This window comes from Aotus nancymaae, unplaced genomic scaffold (assembly GCF_030222135.1).
Source record: "Aotus nancymaae isolate 86718 unplaced genomic scaffold, 86718_ANA_hifiasm-v0.15.2.pri h1tg000029l, whole genome shotgun sequence".
In the NCBI taxonomy this organism is placed as follows: domain Eukaryota; kingdom Metazoa; phylum Chordata; class Mammalia; order Primates; family Aotidae; genus Aotus; species Aotus nancymaae.
In genome coordinates this window covers 52150984-52176028 of record NW_026988442.1, presented here as the reverse complement: position 1 = coordinate 52176028, position 25045 = coordinate 52150984, and the positions used below count along the sequence as shown (strand labels likewise).

The following is a 25045-nucleotide window of genomic DNA, read 5'->3' as shown; positions in this document are numbered from 1 at the left end:
AGAATGGATCCTGGTACCAGATGGAATACAACTATAATATGAACATCAAATGTACGTTTAACTTTAGAAAATATCATCTCCATGGTCTCTGATTATCCAGACAGCCTCCATATTTTACATGTAACCAGTTAGAAATGGCTTTACAATAAGAGAAAGAACCAGGTAAAATAAAAAATCCTAAGTATTTTTTCAGAATAATTTGACATCCACTCCTTCTATAAATTGTTTTTGAAAGTAATCATATGAATGCCATTTTGATCCACCAGTGCTCACCTTCTCCTTTCCTGATTTGTTTTACTCGTATAATTCCACAAAAAGCAAGACACAATCAGAACTATCGCTGAAGAAGTTAACATGAGTGTAACTGCAGACAAGTTTTAAAAACACGTTGAGGTCATTCGTTTTACCTCCTGAGCACACCAGGCGCACTGAGGTCCAATGAGCAGGCAGTCTTCACAGGTTTCTGCACCTCCCAGGGCACAGCCACCTAGGTTTAGACCCAGCAAGACGCAGGAATTAAGTACACTTTCAGTCATTCCATTTATCAGACTGATGGCTCTTACATTACTTGAACAAAACAACATCAAAGTTAATTTTAGTATCCAAGATCATTCCTTGAAATGTTAGCAAGTCACATAAATGTTTGTATTTTACATCTATTACATGTAAAATATGTACATATATTAAAAAGTATGTATGTCTTTCAAGCCAAAATTATCATCCTCTTTTTTCTTAAAATGTGGAAGTTCACAAATATGGGATTATCCTATTTATTTTAGCCAATATGTGTCACTTTAATTTTAAAAAATTACTTGCACCCATTAAAAAATGCTTCTCTCTTAAATGAGGTATTTCTGTTTTTGAAATAAGTCCTTTTTCTCTTTCAAGATTATTACTCTTAAGTGGAAGATCTTATGGTAGAATAAAATAGAAAAGTTTCAAAAATGGTTATCACAATGGCACTAAGTCCTATAGGGCAGTAATGCTATTTAATTCTCCTCTCTAAAATGCCTGGGCAACCTTTGTATTTATTTACCTTAAGCCTACAGCATTCGCTGTGGGAACTGCCTGGTGTTTGCCTGTAATTTGTTAAAGTGTTCACTCAGTGACAAAAGAGCAATGGAACAGATCAAATAAAAAATGACTTCAGATCTACTTTCTGAACCAAATGACAGGTTTGTCAAGCATACCATGAAAGCAATATATCGGAGAACATTGGTCTTACCTTGTACGTGATCATTCCTTCCTAGAAATAGAAAGAACAGGCAAAGCAGTTCAATCCCCATTCGTTTCAGTTCGTGCTGTGCAGACCGATTAAAAAATGAATTACCTTCAGTGTTTCAAGACCAAAGCTGAATATCGTTAAAGTCTTTCTTTCTTGAAGTATAACATTTTAAATACTACTTACACTGCTTTGAAAAGAAACTTGAGATGTGAGTTAGAGAGTTTTCATTAAGACTGAAATGAAAACAGAGGCTACCTGGACAGGTAAAGCAGAAAAGCTGTGTTTAAAAGCAACTTCAACATGCTTTACTTCCTTGTTCTCCTTATAAGGAAGGCAGGTGTACAATCACCAAGAAGGTGGGGAAATTCATTCAGCAGAAATTTTTGTGTAAGTTCTGTTAGTCTCTCTGCATCCTAGAGAAAGTTAATATCTTTAGGGAAGTATTGATCAATGAAATATCAAAAAGCAATTGAAATATAGTCATTTCTAAAATAATTTTAATTTAATGTAAATAGTAAAGATATTAAATAAAACATATAGCCTATATGTAAGAAAAGTAAAAAATGAGCTAAATGAAAATACCTGAGATTTTTGTATTTCATTGTTAAATCCTTTGCAAAGAATGGAAATAAACCCTGAAAAAGAAAAATCATCGTCTTACAGTAAATGAGAAAGCAGGCTAGGGAAAGCAAAGCGCTGTTTCCTTATTTTTCAAATTAAATGAAATATATTCTTTATAAGTAAAAAATTCTTAAAAATATTATTGGAAATAACCATAACATATAAAAATCAAAGAAAATAAAAATTAGAATGTCTCAAAACAATGACAACAACGATGAAAACAGAAACGACAGTGCCCAAGATTCTGAAACCCTCAGGCTAGGGAACCAGTTCTCTTTGCAATGTGCTGTTCCAACTTTTAGCTCATGATTTGGCACATGGGAGACATTTATTTGTTGAGTGAAAGAGTGACAATTCAAAATATATATGATCAATGGCTAAATTCATGAGGTTGTTTGTATTTTTCCCCCAATGGGTTCTTCAGGAGGACATTTTGGGATTTGTAGAGTCTGTGAACAGATAAGAATCAAATTCTCACTTCGTCACTCTCGAAACTGTTGACCTTAGAGAGACTTTTTTTGTGGCTGAGCTTTTATGTCCGAGGAGATTGTCTTTTCAAGGAGCATTCCTAGGTAAGCATGCAAAACCTGCAAACAGAGGGAAATGGACTATGGTCAACCATAATTTAACTGTACATTTAAAAATAACTAAAAGAGTATAAATGGGTTTTTGTAACACAAAGGATAAATGCTTGAGGGGATGGGTACCCTACTTTCCATGATGTGATTATTACACATTGAATGCCTGTACCAAAACATCTCGTGTACCCCACAGATATATACACCTACTATATACCCACAAAAATAAAAACTAAAATAAAATTTTTTTTTATATAAAATACACCAAAAAAAGAGAGAAACTAATTACAGACTACTTAGGCTTTTCTCAGACGCCTATATTATGTTCTATTTTGAACTCCATCATATCCAAGAATCTGGAAAAACATGGCAAGAATTCTGCAGTTAACAATCCAGAATTATTGAAGAGTTGGAAGATATGCATTTTGGGAGACAATTTATATAAAATTATTTTATTTAACTTAAAGAAGAAAGATTAAGGCACCAATTATTTGTGTCTCTGTTACTGTCATTTTAAAAATCCAGTATTAACTATTATTCATTAATTTATCCATTCATTCAACAAGTACTTATTGAGCATTTACTTTCTGTCAAACATTATTTTTGAAGCAGAGGCTACATCAATAAACACGACCAGGTTCTTGATCCATGCAGCATATATTCTAGGCTGCAGGACAGTCAATGAAGATAGACTCCTAACATCAGGGAGTAGCCAGGGCTATGAATCATAATAAGTCTGGGTAAAAGGAAAGAGGGGTGAGGGAGTGTGCTGTTTTCTTTAGAAACATCTGAGAGAGGGCTAGATGACTTTGACAACACAGCTAAGTACAAAGGCCTGAGACAGCCCAGTGGCAGGTGTTTTCGAGATTTGGGGGCAGAGGTCAGATCATATGTAGTCTTCACCTTGAATTTTATTCTATACCTTGAGTGTCATTGGAAGGTTGAAAGCAGAGAAATGATATTATTTAATCTACATTTCAGAAGAACCACACTGGCTGCTGCAGAAGTTAGAATGTATAGGGCAAGACTGGAAGGTGAATGGGGCAAGACAGGAATACATGGCTGTTAAGAACAGAGACAATGGTGGCTGGGACTAGGGTGAAGGTGGTGCAGGAGGAGAGAGGTGATCAGATTCAAGATCTATTTTGAAACTGGGCTGTCCTTATAGATTGGATGTGAATATGAAAGAAAGAGGTTTCTGGCTGGCACAACTGAGTGATACTTTTTATTGAGAGGGGTTACATTGAGGAAGGATCAGGTTTCATGTGGAGGATGAGGATCAAGAACGTGGTAAGTTTCAGATGGCGAGAAGATAACTAAGTGAAGGCGCCATATAGGCAGTTTGATATCTAGGTCTGGAGATGGGGGCAATGTTAAAATGCAAATTGTAAATTGGGGATTATCAGCATAGATTTAAAGATATAAGGCTGATGGGGTTCAGAGATATGTGGCTGAATGAGATCCCCCCAGGAGGTAAATGTATACAGGGAAGATCTAGAGATCAAGAGAAGGATTTAGTAAAGGAAGCTTCTATCTAAAAAACACTCCACCTTGCTAAAGAGAAACCTGTCTTTGTTGGAAGACAAATTCAAGTGTCTCTCATATTTCTGTGCATTTTACAAGCAGAGGCTCTGGCTGCCTTTTTTTCTAGACTGTCGTTTCCAGAATGTTTATAAAGTGAACAGCCTTTGAAAATAGAGAGAGTGTCCCTCTTTAGGGAAAAGGAAAAATTGCTTAAAGCTTTGGAAGATAGATTCAGTGTCAATCTCCAGAAAAAAGAGCAGGCCTGTTTACTGCCCATTATGAAAGGTTCAGGGTCCCCAGACTCAAAGTTCTTCTCTTATATCACATCTTACTACATGCGCAGCTGTCACCTCTTTGTGTCATCCTGTGGGAAATGGTATTGGAGAACTGGTGAAAAAAATGTGATGACACTCTGACCACTGTGATTGCTCTGAATTAAAAAGTTCTTTTTCTATGACCCAGGCATCTCATGTCTCCATCAGTACCCATGAATCCATGACAAGCTAACTTGTCAGCTTGCCAGTCAGGTAAAAGTTCAGGACCTTCATAGTTCTTGATAATCTCCTACTCAAAATCCACCTCTGTCTAGAGATTGAACACACAACTTTCAAACCTCACTTTGGAAGAAAAGATCTTGCATCTCACAAAACTGCCTTGGACTGACAAGTGCTGCCCTGGGCTCCAGAGGTTTCCCCAGGTCCTGAGTTGTCTGTCTGCCCGCAGATTTCCCTGGCAGCCACTAGCAGGCACTCTAAAGGAGCTGGATCAGGAGTGGCCGCCCAGCTCTGGATATGCCACTCCCTGGAAACTCTCCATGGTTTTAGCTGCCACCGATAATCTCTCCTTCCTGGGAATACAGATTACCTCTCCTGGCCTCTTCTGCAGCTAAGAAAATCCCAACGACCAGCTCTTGCCAACAGAATATGAATATGAGCAGAAGTGATACATACGCCTTCCAGACCATCTCCACGTCCCTCTGACAATTGGATGCAGACAGCAATAAGGTCCTAGGAGAACTCCAAAACTATAATTTGACCATGTATTTAAATGGAGTTATGCCATCCCGCATAAAGACTTCCATCTCAGTTCCTAGAATCATAATCACACTGATTTATTTATTCTCTGTCCCCCATGGCTGCCCCTCCAATGCACACCCTTCCTAACTTGCGAGCCTTCCCACAAACCATTTGTTCTTCCTGCAGGCCTTGGGCTCCCTCTCATGCCTCTCACTTGGCTAATTCAGCTTGCCCTGCAGGTCTCAGTGTAGACATTAGTGTCTGCAGAAAACACTTTCTTGTCTCTCTTGGCCTCTCTTCCTGTGGACATTCCCCAGGATAGCCCTTTTTGCTCTGCTTGTAATTGTCAAAATACTTGCCTTTCCTCAACAAATATTTATTCAGTTCTTGCTATGTATCACACAGCGACTGTGTCTTAGTCATTTTCCTATTCCCAGCAAGTCACACAATGCCTGGCACTTTGTAAGTAGTCAATTAATGTTTATTGAGAAGATGGGTGAATTTTAAGTCTTCATTGTCTAGTATTTCACCAGTTACAAAGCAGGTATTCAACGGATATTGAGCAAATAGATGAGTAAATGAATGAATGGTTTAGAAAGGTAAATAATACAGCCAGGAAAGGGAAAATGTGTTCCCTGCTTGGGTTGTGCCAAAAGCTGAGAAATGGCTTAAAATGCAGGGTGAAGAAAAGGCAGGGAGGAATTTGAGACAACGTAAAGTAGAATAATGTTATGAAAGGTATCTATCCACTCTGTTTTTACTGTGGGACTGCTGGCTAAGTTGTACCAAGGGGCAAGGCACTGAGAAGACGTAGCCTTGCTTCCTGAGGGTGGTGCCTGGTGCCCTCTTTTGGAAAGTACCACGTCCACACCGCTGTGGAGGGTGGCGGCCCTGCCTGTCCTGTGAGCAGCTAATCCATGAGATGCTAGCATCCTATAAAGTCCCCCAAATGAAAACTGTGTCTCCTTAGCCATGCCATCCGATTACTTACCTCTATTTCTGTGTATGTAGAATCTGAAATGGGAAATACAGATGCAAAATTAGGAGTTTTGTAATGGGAGGCAAAGTGGGCAGGATGTATAGAGAGAGGGCATCAGGTTGGAGGGAACAAGGTGCTTCCAGAATCAATGTTAGGAAGACTTGGCAGCTACATGGAGGCAGAAGCCCAAGGCAGAAGAAAGCTACACGGGGTGGGAGATGAGAGGATCAATATGCAATCAGCAGAGAAGGGCCCTAAGCCACGTGACTTGAAGAGCACTACATTCAGATCTACACACTCACTCTGCTGGGGGGAAGGAGCACGGCCCAGGCCTAGAGCTGCCGTGGATCCCAAATGCCCATCCAGCTTGGATCCCTTGGAGACCTGGCTCTTAGTTTTCCCCAGGATCCTGTCCCTTTTAAAGCAATGTGTATTCTTACAGCAAATTCCCATTACTTGTGGGTGGTTGAGAGGATCTTACATTCCTTAACATCCAAAGGTTCTGTCATACTCTCTACATTTTCAGACAAGCTGGTCAGGCTCATCAGATAGAATCCCACCATCCGGATTGCTCAGAGTACCAGCCTCAGGGCTGTGACTCCACCTGGGAGTCTGACTGTCCTCAAGAAGCCTCAGCTAAGTGACATGGGGGTGGACAGAGCAGCTTAGAGCTCAGGGACACAGAGCCTCTGCACTCCACCCCTCTGCTGGCCCTGACTTCAGACTTAGAAATGGGCTGTCTTCCGCAGTGCCCTGACTTCAGAAAGCCAGTGAACCAGTGTCTGAGTCACTGCATTTAGCTTGCCTCTCTCCCAGACCTAGCCATTCATCCACATCAAAGACAGACAGGCCAGGCCCCAGCTGGGCCTGCCCTGGGGCACTTCACAACACTCCGGGGAGAGGAAATCCTGAGTCAACCTGGCTGGGAACCAACTGGAACCCTGGGGACTTTAGTCATGGCTGTCTGCTCTTGGACCGGCCTTGCTGTGCTACCTGCTTCATCTCAAGTGCCATTGACAAGTCCTCCACCTCCAGGTGTCTTTCTGTGCAAATGTTTCATTGTGAGTAGCTAAAAGAAGGCAAGGTAAATGGCTTCTTTGTCTCTGGGTCTTACTCTAAGGTAGCTCCGAGTGTGATGCCTTCCACAGTGGGTTGTTTGCAGAATTCTGTGGCCGTCTTGTGGTCGTGCATGACGGTAAAGCAAGCAATCTGGAAGCAGGTACATTTGTTCCATTTTTTGAGACCTTCAGAAAGATTCCCTTAAAGAAGGATGTGTAACACTTTCCTGTCATCCTTGTTCACAATGCCCACAGGTGCTAAGTGCTAAAGAAATGTTGTGTGGCCTAGACCTCTCATTCTAGGCTGGAATTTCCTATTTTGTTTATTGCAGTAAAATATACGTAACATAAAATGTATCATTTTAACCATTTTTAAGTATTTGACTTGGTGGCATTAAGAGCATTTATACTGTTGTCCCACCCTCCCCACCAACCATCTCCAGAATGTTTTCATCAGCCCAAACAGAAACTCCTCACCCATGAAACAATAACTGCCCATTTCCCCCCACACCAACCCCCAGCACCCACCACGCTACATTCTCTCTCCATGAGTCTGACTACTCCAGGTGCATCACAGAAGTGGAATCATATAATGTTTGTCCTTTTGTGAGAATGGCTTATTTCACATTGGCATAACGTCTTTGGGGTTCATCCAGATAGTAGCATGTGTCAGCATTTCCTTCCTTTTAAAGGCTGAATAATATTCCACTGTTTGGATATACCACATTTTGATAGCCTAACCATCTGTCGACGGACATTCAGGTTGTTTCCAGTTTTTGGCCCTTGTGAAGAGTACTGCAATTAAGGTTGGTGTAGGGATATTTGTTTGAGTCTGGCAGTTACTTTGTAAAGCCTTCATGATGCCCATAATGGGAAGAAGCTGAGTGAAGTGGAAAGAGTTTGGTTTTGGATGCAGGGAGTCCTGAGTTCAAATTGCAGTCCTGTCAGATCCTCGTCTATCTGTGGGGAGAGCGTTTATCTCTCAATACTTTCATTTCTAGACTATGAAAAAGGGACAGTATCCACCTTCTGGGAATATGGTCAAGAGTATCTGGGAGCTGCAGGTGGCTCCAGGTGGGATGGAAGCCAGATCACCATTGGGAAAACATACTTTATAAATTGTGTAATGAAATACATTTGGAGAGGAGTCCAGGTTTTGCGGGGCCTAAAGATTATACCTTTTGGGAGACCCTCTTTAAGAAAAGGAATGCAGGCCAGGCGTGGTGGCTCATGCCTGTAATCCCAGCACTTTGGGAGACCGAGGCAGGTGGATTTCTTGAGGTCACAGCTTCGAGACCAGCCTGGCCAACATGGTGAAACCCCATCTCTACAAAAAATACAAAAATTAGCCAGGTGTGGTGGCATGCGGCTGTAGTTCCGGCTACCTGGGAGGCTGAGGCAGGAGAATCACTTGAAACTGGGAGGCAGAGGTTGCAGTGAGCCAAGGTTGTACCACTGCACTCCAGGCTGGGTGACAGAGTGAGACTCTGTCTCAAAAAAAAAAAAAAAAAAAAAGAGAGAGAAGAGAATGCAAAACTGGAAATAAACCATGTGTTGAAAGTGTATATGTATTTCAAGTGAGGGGGGAAAACCCATGATAGCAAATTACTGAAAGCTTGAAAATTCCAGTCCCTTTGTTTCTTGACATCACCTCAGGCTATTCACCAGAAATGCTTTCTGAAAAATGCTTCCTGATGGTAATCTGGCTTCCATCCCACCTGGAGCCACCCGCAGCTCCCAGATACACCCGCAGCTCCCAGATACTCCCAGACACCTGTGCACACTGGAACCTGGGCTGAAGCTCCCTCAGTTTCCTGTAGACCCTCCTTTGATTTAACTCGGAACACATGTTTATTATTGCTCGTTTTAATGAGCACTTACCAAGTGCCAGACATCGTTAAATATTGTATTAGGGTCACCCTATTTTGTTCTCACAAGGCCCCAATAAAATGGGGACTATTCTACTTTCATTTACCAGATAAGGAAACTGAGGCATGGAAAAGCTACACAACTTTCCCAAGATCACCCCATTGCTCAGAAAACAGGGCCCTGGAGACAGGCTGCTACCCTCCCACCTGAGTTCAGAATCACCCTGCAAACCGCCTCCTGGTAGATAAGAGATGTACAAAGAATCCTCAAAAAGATGCCAATAATGAAATTCCACAAGGAACTTGGAAAAACGTTCGCCTCTCTAGTTCAGGACTCTGATTCCAGCTCTAGCTCGGTGTCTAGCAGTTTCCTTCTGGGTTTGTTTGTTGTTTATCTTGCAGCTGCCAAAAATCAGACAAAGATGTGGTCCTGGATCGTACCATGTTTTCTCTGATTTGAGGTCAGTACAGATGTCTTAAACAAAATGAAACAGAACATGTTGCCTGGCCCTTCAGGGGAAGCAAAGCCCACTGGTCACAAGCCAGGCCTGATACTGAGTTCAAGAGAGTGTGGCCGTGGGCGTTTCCTGTGACTGGGAGATGACTCAGGATGAACTCCGGTCCTTGAGCCACAGGCACCCCCCTGCTACCCCTCCCTGGCACATCACAGTTACCAACCACACCCCACCCCATGCCTGGCAGTCACACTGCCAGCTACAGGGAGTTTGTCCTGTGAGTTAGGTCTGCTCCAGAGGCTCCCACAGTCAGGGTTCAGAGCTTACACTGAAGTCTAAAAGAACTGAACTCTTTCTGTCTTTTAGTTTGTGGAATAAATCCAAAGACAAGATTTTCCAGAAAATACCATTGGATGTGAATTTATTCCAACTTGACTCTGAGAACTAGACTCTTTAGGCCCCTTTTTCCTATCCGTAAAGCAAATAGCAAGACGTCACGTGAACAGACACTGATTGCCAAGTGGTTTGCTCACTCACAGCTTGCAGAGCTGCTGAGCCTTCTTTTTTCATTTACTCATTCACTGCTTCAGCAGCTGCCTGTGGAGACCCCACGATGGACCAGGCACTGTTCTGAGAGCACAGTGTTGATTAAAATCAACAGGGTCTCTGCCTCATGGAGCTTACATTCCAGTGGGAGAGAGAGACAAGAAACACATGAAAAAATAAAGATGTCAGATGGTGACAAATGCTGAGAAAATAAAGGATGAGAAGAGGTCAGAGAGTGGATGAGGTGGGGCGGCCAGCAAAGCTTCTCTGCTGAGGTGCTGTTTAGGCAGAGCCCTGGGGAAAGGAGGGAGGACGTCGAGGGCTCTCTGGAGGACAGGCAATCCTACCCATGGGAAGAGTAGCTGCAAGGCCCTGGGGCAGGAGGATTTGTGGACAAGCCAGGTGGTGAGAGAGGCTGGAGCAGAGTGAGTGGGTAAACTCAAGGAGGTCAGAGGAGATGGGCCAGAGAGGCAAAGGGAAGAGGGAAGCTCATGAGGGAGGGGCTGGGGGGAGGGGCAATGGTCAGGGCTCTAGATTTATATTTTGAGTGAGAAGGGAAGCTTTTATGGAGTTTTTGTTAGACATGATGTAGCTTATAATGCAGCAAGGATGCACAGACTATAAGGTGATAGGGATGGAAGCTGGGAGGCCTTATTGGAGGCTATTTCAGCGGAGATGATGACAGCTTGGACTATGGTGGAAGTAAGGGAGGTAGTGAGAAGTGTTTGGATTCTGGATATTTCCAGGATAGACAGGATTTACAAACAGATTCCTCATAGGGAGGGAGAGAAATCAAGGGATCAACAATGACTCTAGCAGTTATTGAGGCCCTGGATCAATAACCCCACCATCACCACCAGGGTACTCCAGCTGTTTCAGAGAGAGTATACCATCCACCCATCAGCAGAGGCATCGTGAGCTCTGATCTGCTCTAACAACCCAGAGGGTCATGAAGAGTCCTAACTCTGCAACAGGCCTTCATTCCATGGTACAACCAGAAAGGTCTGAAATATGCAGGCCATTGCTTTACGGAGACCATTTGTATGCTGTGTAAACATTCCTTCAGTCCAGTGGAGGATCAGCCAGCATCTTCTGTTCTGGAATTCCTCATGACTTTGCATTTTGGTTGCAAAAGAAAACCTGTGGTCCTATAGTTCTCTCTAGCTGTGCTGGTAGACTAATTGGGGTCAGTTTCAGTAGCAAGAGTCTCCCCTAGCAGTTTAAAAAAATACTCCTTGTAAGAAGGAGATGGGTATATTTTACTTTTAAAAACTCCTTGCAAAGTGGAAGGACATCAAACTTCTTTTGACCTTAGAGATGCAATTTATGCAGCTGCAACAATAGAAAAAGTTCTATCCTTTTAAAAAGCTGGGAGAAATGGCAACCAGTAATTATTATTTTTTATTTCATCTTTTTTAGACAGGGTCTCACTCTATCTATCACTGGGCTAGAGTGCAGTGGCATAATCCTAGTTCAATGCAGCCTTAAACTTCAGGGCTCAAGCAATCCTCCCACCTCAGCCTCCTGAGTAGCTGGGACTACAGGCACGTGCCACCATGCCCAGCTAATTGAAAACATTTTTTTGTAGAGATGGAGGTCTCACTTTTTTGCCCAGGCTGGTCTAAAACGCTAGGCCTCAGGTGATCCTCTTGCCTCAGTCAGTGATCATGTTTGAGTCGCATCCTTGGGTGCCCGTGGAGGATTTATTACTTTTAACGGCCATTTTGTGAATTTTTCTGATTGTTTCACATGGCACTCAGCGAATCCTGTCAGTGAGTTTTCAGGGAATCAAATAGAGTAAAGGATTGGGTATGATGTGAACACCCTAATCGTTAATAAGGCTAAACAATAAATTATTCTAACAAGTTAATCAAAATGTCATTAACCTGCTAACTTCTCAAGGATTGGAAGTGGAGAAAGAAGAAAAGCCTTTAAAGCAAATTCAGCTGGCCTCTGATTAAAGATGGTGTGTTGGATTTTTACACCACGACAGATATAGCGAATCTATATATTGTTGGGCATAATTGCTCCCAGACAAAAAGCGGCTCCAGTGAGCAGTCAGATGTGAGGCTTGTTTGGGGAAGTACGAAAACCACCTGCCTGTGCTGCAATCTCTGCTGCCTCCTGACTACTCTGGGTGGATCCTTGCAGCTCATAAGCCCAGAGCCCCTTCCTGGCACCCTCTAGCGGTTGAGAGTGTAACAACCGAGGCATGCTGCAGTGAGAGGCTCAACAGTAGTTTCCACATTTATTAAAGGAAAGAAGTGAATCATTTTCTTTATATCAAGGAGTTCGATGTTTTAAAGCTTCAATCAAAACACAGATAATGAAATTTTTTTGATAAAATACAATTGCTGTTAGTTGCAAATATTGGGGGAGCTTTTTGGGGGAGGGGCAAGCATTCCTTATGAGTTGATAAAATTAAGTTATCTTGGACAGCAGTAGAGTAAGGCTCAGTCGCGTGGAAAATGCAGTTGTCAGCTCTGGTCTCAGTCCAGACCTTGGTAGATTATTGGACATTTGTTGCATGGTATAGATTGGTCTTGAAACTGTTTAGGCCCTAAATTTTAGGCAACCAAAGAAGGCAGGATTTAAATGTTAACCAACAGAAGGATTTATTTTTATGAATGTTGCCGGAGGAGGAGCACAGCTCCCTAAACTGTGATCTGAAGAGCGCTGTTAACCCTTGCCCTGATAATGAAATGTTCCTACAGTTTATTTAATACAGACTATTAAATCCTCCATCAGAAACTCACAATGCGCATTAACCTATTAAACACTTTAAGAAGCCCCACAGGGAAGAAAATTGCTTACTTTTGTTTAACAATTAAACAAAAAACTATTTTCATTATCTTATGATAATACTGTAGTCAGATTTCTTAGGAAAACCCGGGTGTGAATTCATTTATTTACTGCTGCCTTTTGTGTGCATTCTCCAAGTCAAACATCTTTCAAGATGGATTTTCCAGGAGGCAATTCTTTTTCTCAGGAAACTCCAGAGAGGAGGTCCATTTTGATAATAGTTCAGATGAAACACTTGCAGTAGTGATGACTCATATTTCTGGACTCAGACCCAACCCTATAACCTAGGTTATAGTTAACCTAGTGGCTATAGCACAGATACTGCAGTTTTGTTACTGAATGACATAGACTGGTTCCCTTTGTGAAAAAAATTTAGGGCAGGGCTGTCTATCGTTTTCCTGCGTCTTTCTCTGGGCAGAGGATTCCAGTTGTTGCTTGAGTCTGCCCTTGGTCTCTTTCTTTTTGCTACAACAGCCCGTCCTCAAGCTGTCATTTGCCTGTCTCTCCATCTACTAATCTTACTTGCAGAAGGTCCAGAAGAGTAGCTCCCTTAAGGAAATGGCATTCTCTTCCTAGGGTAGGAAGCATCTCTTCAGGTGAGAAAGTGTGCAGCATTTTGTTCCAAACTTGGATTTTCTGCTGCTTTCTGACGATGCAGGCATCAGGCAAGGTGGGAACAATCTGAATGAGTTTAGCTTCCTTCTGTTGACACAGTCATTCTCATGGAAAATCTTACTTCTTAAAATGACGAGTTTTGTCAAGAGTGTGCTTCTTTCATTGTTGCAGGAATCTGAATGAATATGTGTATATACAAAAGGGGTCATTTGTCCCCTTTGTGGGGTCAAAATAGTAAAGGGTCACTGCAATTCATTCTGCTTGATTTTCTAAGGAAAAAGTAAAATAGGATGTAGGTATTTTAAAAATGGAATCCAGTAGCAGACAGGAAACAAAAAGAAGACATATTTGCAATTTGTGAGTGTTTCTCTTTTGTTCCATTTTTCTCAGATAAACAAGGTAGATCTTGTTCACATGAGCTGCATGCAAGTACAGCAGTAGTCAGAAATAACAGTTTCTGGTTGATCTAAAAACCGGGAAACACTGAGCGTGAAACAATGTTTAGTTACTACATTGGCTTTACTTATCTTTGGAATGAGTCAAAATTACAGTTACAATAACATTTTCAGACAAACTTCCTCTAAATACATCGCATCCTCTCACTTTAAACAAATTAGTTAGCCTGTTTCATGGAACATTGCAAGTATGAATTCCTTGTTCCTGATAACAGAACTAAAACCATAATAAATAACAATGTCTCTTATAATATGCCAAATACTGTTATAAATCTTTATCACAATGTGAGGTGAGGTACTGATATTTTCCCCATTTAATTAATAATATGTAATTTAATATTTTAGGAGAGTTTTAGATTAGTACATTTCCTATATACCCCATAGCCAGACTTTCCTATTATTGTCTTATGTCAATAGTACATTTGTTACATTTTGTTTTTTGAGACAGAGTCTCTCACTCTGTTGCCCAGGCTGGAGTGCAGTGGCACGATCTTGGCTCACTGCAACCTCTGCCTCCTGGGTTCAAGCAGTTCTCCTGCCTCAGCCTCCTGAGTAGCTGGGATTACAGGCGAGTGCCACCACATCTGGCTAATTTTTGTATTTTAGTAGAGACCAGGTTTTACTATGATGGCCAGGCTGGTCTCAAACTCCTAACCTTAGATGATCTGCCAACCTTGGCCTCCCAGAGTGCTGAGATTACAGGTGTGAGCCACTGTGCCCTGCCCATTTGTTACAATTAACAAAACAAAATTGATACATTATTATTGTCTAAAGTCCATCCTTTTTTTCAGACTTCCTTCACTTTTACCAAATGTCTTTTTTCTCTGTTCAAGGCTCCTCTTGAATTCTCCCCATTTTACAGAAGAAAAAGGAAATTACTCAGGTTAAATAACTAGCTCACAGTCTCATAGGCACTCGGTGGAAAAGTTGGCCTCAAATCCAGGTAGTCTGAATGTAGGCAGGTGGTTAACCTTAATACTAACTATGTTACCTTTATAGTGTTACTCAACTTGAATGGCTCATTTGTCCAGGCAGTAGAGTAGCAGGGTGGTGTGCACACCTGACGCAGGGGCTCCGCTGGTAGTCAGGCACTGGCCGGAGTCACACGGTCAGTTTTCAATACGAGAACAACAGCTCCCTGATTCTCAGAGCCCTGTGTGGTCTAAAACAACAGAAATGAATTTCTCACACCGAGTTCAGGGAGGCAGAAGCCTGAAAGCAAGCTATGGGCAGGGCTGCTTCCTTCTGGAGGCCCTGGAGGAGAAGCGGTTCCCAGTCCCTCTCTAGCTTCCGGGGGCTGCCTGCACTTCTTGGCATCCCTTGACTCAGAGATGCATCATTTTGATGCCTCGTTTTCATGTGGCTTCTCTTCTGGCGTTCTCCTTCTCTGTGTCTTTTCCTCTTCTTATAAGGACACTTATCTTCGGATTTAGGGCCAACCCAAAAAATCTGGGATGATCTCATCTCAAGATCCTTTACTTAACTACATCTACAAAGCCCCTTCTTCAAATAAGATCCCATCCACAGGTTCTGGGAAGGTGAACCTATCTTTTGGGTGCAACCATCATTCAATCCACTACAGGGGCTAGAAATGCACAGAGGGTTGCTGTGAGGATAAAATGCAATAGAATGACATGCAGTACTTGCAACAGTGGGCATGTTGTTAACATGACAGCCATTTTCATGATTACTCTTTTGTACAATATGAGTCCCAAAGTGTCCAAAATGCAATAAATTCGTTCATCCACGTCGGGTTTATATGACTATTATTAATCTTAATAATTGCTTTATATTACAGTTTTTGTAGCTTCTAACACTTGGTCCTGCCAGGGACTTTACAAGGTTGTATGAATCCAGCCTCTTTTTTTTCCTTTTCTTGGCAGCCTACGTGGGGATGAGCTGGGGGTGCACTTTCGGTCCACACTTTCAGCTAACAACACTTGTCGGAAACACACGCTGACAATTGATCTTCTCATCAAGTCAGAGCCCTGATGAGTGAATCCCTTGTCTGTTGCGGATGTGGATAGAACCACAGAAAAGCAGCTGGGCAGCCTCAGCTGTTGCTCAGCCCTCTGGTCACCCTCTGTGTTTGCTGGGTGCTGCATGCTTCTTTTCTGCTCCAGATCTCTATCAAAAGGACAGAATTCCATCTTGGGGCTGAGCATAGACCCCCGCACACCCCACAGCACATTGCTCCTCCATCCTTTGCTGGTGCTGTGTCCTGCGGTCACTCCTGGCAGTACAGGACTCTGAGCTGGCTTCGGCGAATTCCTTCTGCATTTGTCACGGAGTGTCCAAACGTTAGGGCAGGAAGGATGAGCCAAGTCCTACCCCACTCATTGTCTCTCTATTCCCTTCTTCATACTGTTGTTGAGTGGATGCACTGAGCATCCACTTGAGCAAGGCATGATGCTGGGAGCCAGCAAGCACCACAGGCCAGCAGTGAGGCACCCTACACCTCCTGGGGAGCTGTTTGTGTGGTCTCCAGTGAGTGTTAATGGCTTACGTTTTTACCTATAAAAAACCCTTTAATATACCCATTTTTAACCTGGGTTTATCTACTGATAGAACTTGAGGAGTCTTTGACTTTGGAAGGGGAACAAAAATTGCATCTTCATTTGCACTAGGCCCAGAGTGAAATTAAACATTTTCTTCCATGACAAATGTAGACAACAAACCACTGTAATATTAGCAGTACCTGGAACTCTCACCAAGAGGAATTACACATATTTTTCACATCACTTTACAGTTGTTGCAGATACCTCAAAAGGTTGTCAACACTTAGCACTGTGTCAAAATCAGTGCTCATCAGCTCTGCCTTGTTAACATGTTAATAAAGAGATACATGTGATACTGTGATATGAATTTGTTTTTCAGTGATTTGATAACCATGTTCCAGTCTAATTGACTTTCTTTCTAATTGTATGTAGTTTATTTTAGGATTTACACATTTATCTCAAATTCAACTTTTGTTCAGCCCATACTTTTTTACTTTTATTGTAGATACAACACCTTGACCTCTAGACTCAGACCCAGTGCTTGACCTGGTAACTGCAGCCCAGATACAAGAATTTTAGTACTGAATGACCTAGGCTAGTTCAACACTGAATGACCTGGAGTGAGCCACATTTGCATTTCCATATGCCAGTTGTTGAATGAACATCTTAAATATAAGCTAGTGTATACGGTTCTTTCTGGGTGGCCCACACTTCCATTTGGCAAGCAGTGCCATCTTTGTTAAGGTAGTAAGTGAATACTGTGTTAAATTAATTTGGCTGTGATTATTTCAAGTAATTGGATGGGAAAAATAAAGGTGCTGATACTGTTTGCTAGAAGAGATGTCCTGAATTTAGATGTCATTAGGTTGAAAGCAGCACACAGCCTCATGGATGTCACTGAACGAAAGAGAAGGGTACAATTGTAAAAGCCTATGGAAACACACCCCTGAAGCCCAAGTAAAGGGTGGGAGGGAACTAGGCATATAAAGACTTTTAACTCTCTAGGAGCAGACTCTTTATTTCCTCATTCCATATTCCCTTACAGCAAGCTTTTATACCCTTAACTTCCACACATGCTTCAGAAAAACAGCCTGTCTGCTTTTGACAAGCAATTAAAAAAAATTCACATCTCACTCTTTCAACCTCTACCTCCCCAAATGGTAGTCATCATTTTTGAATTTTTATACCAAAAAGATGATTTCCATCACCCTCCAAAACCTGCCCAGCTCCGTGCCAAGCTTCTTAGCTCGTGATGAAGTGGTCTTCAATCACTTTAAGTAGACTTTAAGTGGTCTGTCATCTCCCAGTCCTTTCCCTCCACTAGCATGCAACTGGCCAAAACACTCTATATAAGTCAACTATCTTTGGTGAGTTTCTGTGACCTACAGAACGAAATCCAAATACCTTAACCTGACATTCGAAGCCTTGCGTAACTTTGCCCCAATCTGTTGTGACTAATTGTGCATGACTCTCCTCTGAAAGCTATACCTCCCGACAAATAGATTTTTTTCCCCATTTCCCAAACAAGCCACTTTTTACCAGCATGGAAATACCTGCCCCTACCTACCACATCTGCTTAGATTATATTTATCCTTAGCATCCTTAACTGCCAAGTTCAAGTCCAATATTTCTTCAAGTATCTTTGGCCACAATGCCTGTCCTATATGAATATCCAGAGTCCTGAATATGTTATTCAGTTGGGATTTTTTAATGAATTATGTTGAAGTTGTGACATATGGTTCTTTAACTAAATTGTATTTTGATTTTTCTTTCTTTCGTTCTTTCTCTTTCTTTCTTTCCTTCTTTCTTTTTTCTTCTTCTTTTTTTTTTTGTTATTATTTGTTTGTTTCTTGAGACAGGCTCTTGCTCTGTTGCCTAGGCTGGAGTGCAGTGGTGTGATCATGGTTCACTGTAGCCTCAATCTCTCAGGCTGAAGTGATTTTCTCACCTTAGCCTCCCAAGTAGCTGGTAGTACAGGTGCATGCCACCATGCCCATCTACTTAAAAAACATTGGTAGAGATGGGACCCCTCCATGTTGACCATGCTGGTCTTGAACTCTTGGGCTTAAATGGTCCACCCACCTCAACCTCCCAAAGTGCTGAGATTACAGGTGTGAACCACCGTGCCCTGCCCTATTTTAATTTCTTTGAATTGAGTGCTAACACACAGTAGGTACTCAATAAACCCTGGCTTTGTCATTTCTTGATGATTTGATCTTGGGCCTGTTACTTGCCTTATCTAACCCTTAGCCTTCTTATTGGTAAAATGATAATAATTGCCACCTTGCAAGGTTGTTGTCAGAATTAGAGATAATATAAGTCAAGAGTCTTGTATAAAATATTATAAGAGGCATCTTTACCCCAAAGTAACATATAATCTTGTTGGAGAAATTGATATAAATTAAAAGAGGCAAATTGGTGTAGAGGAAGAATACTAACAAGGAGTGGGAAGACCTAAGCCTCATCCCAATTTAGCTTCTTAACAAATGAGTGACTTTCCTGCTCCTTTTGTTCCTAGGTCTTACTTTCCTCATATCAAATTGGAGGGAAGTGGTGAGTGTGGAATGGAGAATCCCCAAGATCTTTTCCCACAGTAACACATAAGGATTCTAGAAACAGAAAATAAAAACAAGAGTAAAGATATGTAATTCTGAATTTTGAGGAGTGTAAAGAGAAGGCAGTGGCCGGGCACGGTGGCTCACACTTGTAATCCCAGCACTTTGGGAGGCTGAGGCGGGCAGTTCATGAGGTCAAGAGATCGAGGCCATCCTGGCCAACATGGTGAAAACCCCTCTCTACTAAAAATACAAAAATTAGCTGGACGTGGTGGTGCATGCTTGTAATCCCAGCTACTTGGGAGGCTGAGGCAGGAGAATCACTAGAACCTGGGAGGCGGAGGTTGCAGTTAGCCAAGATTGCGCCACTGCACTCCAGCCTGGCGACAGAGTGAGATTCCATCTCAAAAAAATAAATAAATGACAATTTAGGGAAATTTGAGAAGCTTTTTTCACTTTCATTCCCTGCCCTACAATGAAAGAAAGAATCGAACTATATGAATGTCTTCTCATAGAACCGAAATCAGATGTTGAAGAAGTAGGTTAACAATAACATTGTTATTTTAAAATTTTAAAGCAGTTACCAGTCATAAAGCTTATTTCTGAAAATCTCTCCTACAAACAAAATGTCACTTATGTTTGCAGAGTACTTTTACAGCTTTATGAAAAGTCCAAAAGGTCTTAATATGAGTTAGGCCCAAAATCATCTTATATTAAAGAAACTAAGTCATCAAGCAAACAGATTAACAAGTTACATTCCCTTCTCTTACACATCCTTAAATGTCAAGTATAAAAACAATAACAACAAAAAAAACAAAAACCCAAGAAACTCTCTGTACCTCGCTACACAGAGAAGAAATCTGCTCCAGCAGCAACGCAGAATTCTGTTTGGTACTGTTTGTCAATCCTCTGTACTAAGGAGTTAAAGAAATGATGTAATGGTTTCGATGAAACAATTTACTCCTTTAAAAATGTTTCATTATTTCAATTCTTCCACCGTTGCTTAAATTCATTTATTAAAAAATTTAACTGTAGCAATTAGTAATTTTTAAAAAAATAATGAATAAATAAATAAATAAATAAAAAGAGAGAGAAAGAAGAGAAGACAGTTATTCCAGGAAATTTTTCTGATACAATTTGAGACAACTCTTGAAGAAATTGAAGAACACAAACTGGTTGGAAAAGAGAGGGTGGGGTGGGGGTGGGAAGAGACAAGAAGAAGCACAGACAAAGGAAGATGAACATTCCAGACAAAATCTTGGAGTAGTTGTGAAATAAACATCAGACCTCTGGCTAGATCCAGGAAGTTGGGGCTAAGATGCAGTGGGACAGGAAGCGGATGTAAACCTCAAGCCCTAGGCCTTAGAATTTAGATTTGAACTGACTAGCAATGGTGAGCTGCCGAAGGTTCTGAACAGGGAGTAACAGGATGATAATAGCATTTGGGGAAGTATATTGTGGCAGCTACTCTGCTGTCTGTATAAAACGGAGATGCTAGAGGCAGGGAGACCCAAAAGGATCTGTGGAAACACTTCTGTAGGAGCCAGATTAGATTCGCTTCATCACATCTTGGGATCCGGGTGTGAGGTAATGGGATCCTTAACTAGGTTGATGTAGTACAGGGGTCCCCAGCCCCTGGGCTGCAGACCAGCACCAGTCCATGGCCTGTTAGCAAACAGGCTGCAGAGAGGGAGGTGAGCACAGGGCAAGCTAATAAGGCTGAGCTGCCCCACCCGTCAGATCAGTGATGGCACTGGATTCTCATAGGAGCACAAACCCTATTGTGAACTGTGCTTGTGAAGGATCTAGGTTTCACTCTCTTTACGAGAAATGTAATATGTTTGAATCATCTCAAAACTATCCCCACACCGCAGGCCCTAGTCTGTGGAAAAATTGTCTTCCATGACACTGGTCCCTGGTGCCAAAAGTTTGGGGACTGCTGGTGTAGTCGATTGTTTTATTGATCAAAATATTCATTCCAGCTAATGCATGCTGAGCTTAATACCTAGGTGGTGGGTTGATAGGTGCAGCAAACCACTATGGCACAAGTTTACCTATGTAACAAACCTGCACATTCTGCACATGTATCCTGGAACTGAAAATAAAATATTCATTTAATCTCTCTAGGAGATTATTTTGCATTCATGCTCCCTGATGTCAGGCTTGGCCATGTGACTTGCAGTGCCCCTCTTATAAAGAGTATCTTCCTCTTGAACTCAGAAGTCATGTGGCTTTAGCCAATAAGACTTGAGTGGACATGATACATGCTACTTCCAAGCAGAAGCTTGAAGAGCCACTTCAAGGTCTCACCATCTTCTCTTTTTCTTCTGCCACAAAACTAGTGATGTTCCTGATAGGAGGTGCTCCTTCAGCTTAGGCACTGGAGTGAAAGTGTGTGGGGTAGAGCTGCAGCTGACCCGCAGCAAAAATGCATTTGTAAGACATAAACACTGGCATTGTAACCCACTGAGATTTTGGAATTGTCACTGCAGTTTATTTTAGCCTTAGCTGATGGATGTAGATGATGGCTGTAAAAAAAGACACCATTAGAGAGGAAACAAGAGAGAGAAGAAAGTCACTAATGCAATGAGGAAGAGCGGAGCTGACCTCTTGGGTTCAGGGCATTAGAATGTTCCCTCCTCAGTGATGAGGGCCCTATTAAAAGTTTGGAGGTGGGTGGGAAGCAAAGCGATCATGAATCCTGTTGTTGACAGCCTGAGGTCGAGCTGATGTTAGGATGTCCAAAGGGAGAGTCCTTGGAGGTCAGGCCTCCCCCGACTTCCTTCCTACTTCTCATTTCTCTCATTTGATCCTGGTGTGAGGAGGAGGGGGCTAGAGCCAATGGAAAGTACCATCTCTGGGCTCCCAGATGGGATTGCTGGGCATGTGAAAATGTCAGTCCTAGGAATCTGGCTTTTCATCTGTAGGTGGTAGGAGTCTAATGAGATGAGAGCTGTGTAGTAGGAGTGACTGCGGGACCAGGACAGGGACTTTGATGGACTGGACATGGGAAGAGTGTATTAACGACTCTGGCAAGGGTTGAAGTATACATGAGCCAGTGCAGGGCACAGGAATGGAGGTCTTTTCATCTTCGAGGTCAAAGTCCTGTGGCTAATTTATAGACTTACCACTATTTGATATCATATTTGTTCTTTATATTACACCTAGAATCTCATATTCTCAATGAAACTTCCAGAAATGAAATCCAGAAATAAGTCTCCACTCATAGCCTATCACAGAGCCTGTCTTATCTTCCATCTGATTGCCAAGCCCACTTACCTATCAAAATAATAGTGATGATAATAATAATAATAGTTATTTGGCATCTGCTATGGTACTGTGTGCCTGGTGCCATGCTAAGCATTTTCTATACATTTAATCTTACCTGAGAATGGGCCATTTGTTAAGTGAATGTCTCTGAGCTCAAGACCTATCCCTCCATACTCTGCTTTCTGATGCGGAAGCTGAGACTCTGCAAGTCACACTGATGCCTTGCCAGTTGCTTCCTGTTAGGCACGGCAAATAGGGGCAACAGAGGAGGACCGTGAGTCTTGGGGAGGGAGAAGGGGTCTGCTCCTTCTTGTCTGCTTCCTGTTTTAGTGATGTCTCCCCAGCAATGGTTCCTCTCCCTGGCAGTGGGTTCATTCCAGTAGCAATAGTGGAATCCAGTTTGCTGGTTTTTCAACTGTCACAGAACCGGTCTCATCATGCCCACTCGGCAACCCTGTACCACCCCTGCAATGCGTGTTCTCAGAGGTCTGGGTGTCAGCCCTGCAGGAAGCCTCTACGTTTCTCGGTTTTAGTAATTCTAGCTCCCTTACCTTTGTTCTCCAGCCCTCAGGGTGGCAGCTACTTCCTGTAGTTCCCACCTCAGTGATATCTCAGACTTAGCGTTTTACCCTTCCAGTTGCCCCACTCGATGATTCTTTATGTTTAATTCTTTCTGTTGAAATAACGGGTTGTTTCTCTTTCCTGCTGCGACCCTGACTGGTACACTGAAGTACATGTTACTCTTTCCCTTGTATAAATAATGTAGCCAATGCTTAGTGTTATGCCCACTGTCATACTGCTGATAAGTGATTCGAGTCAGAATTCAGATCTTTCTTTTAACTCCAGAGCCGTGGTTGTAACTGCTCCTGTCCCTGCTTCATTTGGGGCCTCACAGTCTTGCTTACTTTGTGTCTGGTGTCTGCCATCACTGAGTGACCAGTCCGGATCACCCAGTCTTGAGCTCAGAGACATTGACTCAACAAATGGCCCCGCTCTTTCCCCTACCCTCTGAGTGGGCAGGGTGGAAGGCCCAGGGGGTGTGTGGTGTAGATGGCATCAGCACCGCCCTGTCGGGATCAGAGAGATGGCTGGCTGCTGCTGGTGCCCACATCCATGGTGTCGTGAGTTTAGGACTTAGCACCCCAGGACCCCCTTTGCAGCCCTTGGTTGAGAGCTCTCTCTGCTCAGCTTCCCCTGGCTTTGGAAGAAGAGAAGTGGGGCACCAGTGTGTGGACAGGGAAGCAGCCCGGGGAGGGAACCAGGCTGGCTGGAGTGGACAGACAGAGGGATGCGCTGGGAGCTCCCCAGTATTCGGTTTCTCTGTTAAGGAAGGAAGCAGACACCTTAAATCTTAGTCTTCTGTGAATGAAGCCATCCCAGTTTAATATGGTTTTGCTTAGCTCCAAGCTACAATGCTCCCTCTTTAAACAAAACAAACAGAACAATGAAAACATTTAGTCCCCTCGGCCACCAGTTTCCAGGCCTGGAAGTCTCCTGCAGATCTGATGTGGTGGCTTGTGCTGTGGGTGGGGCTGCCCTGGTGGAATGTGGGTGAAGGGTGAGCCTCAGCTCGGCTCCCTCCCAGGCTTCCAGGCAGCACGACCTAACCCTTCCCTGCAAAATTTTCACTAGATCCTGGAGGGAGGAAAAAGCCAGGCTCATCAGCACCAGGCCTAACCTGGCCTGCCCCCAACTCGTGGCCCTCCTACCTACTCTCTCTGGCTCTGGGCCAGGGATTATCCAGTTGACACCTGGGAGGTGGTTGAGGGTGGCCTGGGAGGCAGGCAGGACCCTCATGACACTCACAGTGTCCTTGTGCCTGACCTCATAGCTTTAGAGAGAGAGGCTGGAGAATCACTTATCCGCAAACAACTCAGAATTGTGGGAATGGCTGGATTGTTCACCGTGCTCCTGATGCTGATAAATTTTACTAACTGAACGAGTCAAAGTGTACTGACTGCTTACAGTTTGCCACTGGCAGGAAGGTGCCAGCTCAATTCAGATCTTGCATAGCAGGGCACTTGGGGAAACAGAATTCGTATTGTTGACATTCGACATCGTAGATTTGTCCACTTATTACGATAGTTTCCCACATACCCTTGCTGTTGATTGCTGTGACTCTGTTGGTATTTGTACACAATACAGACATAAAAGCTCTTGTTTCCTTCTGGAGAGAGGAACTGGGGAAGAAGCTGCTGGAGAGGAGAAAAGTAGGGAAGACGGAAGGGCTGGCATGCTTTCCACTCTCCAGCCTAGTGGTCACAGGGCCAATGACTAATGCAGACAAAAATACTCTTCATTGAGTCTCAGCAGTGAACTCCCTCAGGGCCTAGGGGCAGCTTGCTGGCAAAGGGGCCCTTCTCTCCTCTGCCCCACACCCAGCACTTTTGTGGCATCAGAGAACTGCAGACCTTGGGGACAGGTAGGGGCTGTACCCTTGGCTGGGTCCCTCACCACCCAAGGATGGGCAATGGCAGGGAGGGTCTCTGTAGCTTATGAGTAAGAAACATGGAGCCATGGGAACTCAGAATGACAGATGGTAACTGGAGATTGTGGTAATTCCTTGTTTTTTGTGGGCATGTCTACGAGCCTCGCAGACTTTTGGAGACAGCCACCTAGCAAGAGCTGGGGGCCGACGGGGGAAGCTAGGATCCTGCTGCTTTACATTCAGTAAACATTTAAGAAGTTAGGAAAGCTGGAGTGTTCTCTGTCATCTAGTGTGGTCAGGATGGGCCTCTCTTAGGAAGTGACTTGATACAGTAGCCCAACGTGGGGTGAAGGGGCATTTCAGGAGGAGGAACCAGCTGGTTGTACATCAGGCTGTTCTGTGTGTCAAGAACAGCAGGCCGTCCAGTGAGGTTGGGGCAGTGAGTATGGGAGACGGATGCAGAGGAGGGCAGAGAAATAGGATGAAACCAGACCCTGAAGGTCCTAGACAGCACTGAGGTTTTCCTCTCGATGAGATGAGTGGGCTCTGAGC

The 25045-nt window shown here is 43.1% G+C and overlaps 1 protein-coding gene across 7 annotated transcripts in view; it reads right to left on the bottom strand.

Annotated features, from left to right (window-relative positions):
* ITGB6 (integrin subunit beta 6) overlaps nt 1-25045 on the bottom strand; it is a 136961-nt gene that overhangs the window by 80298 nt on the left and 31618 nt on the right. For 2 of the 7 annotated variants that reach the window (XM_064382686.1, XM_064382690.1), the window contains exons 2-6: nt 2325-2433; nt 1808-1860; nt 1409-1638; nt 1226-1301; nt 408-487 (exon numbers count right to left, since the gene is read on the bottom strand). In XM_064382686.1, the coding sequence (XP_064238756.1) occupies nt 408-487; nt 1226-1286 (141 nt within the window). In that variant the 5' untranslated portion in view covers nt 1287-1301; nt 1409-1638; nt 1808-1860; nt 2325-2433. The other 5 variants (XM_064382687.1, XM_012454830.1, XM_064382688.1 and 2 more) reach the window with 4 other exon arrangements.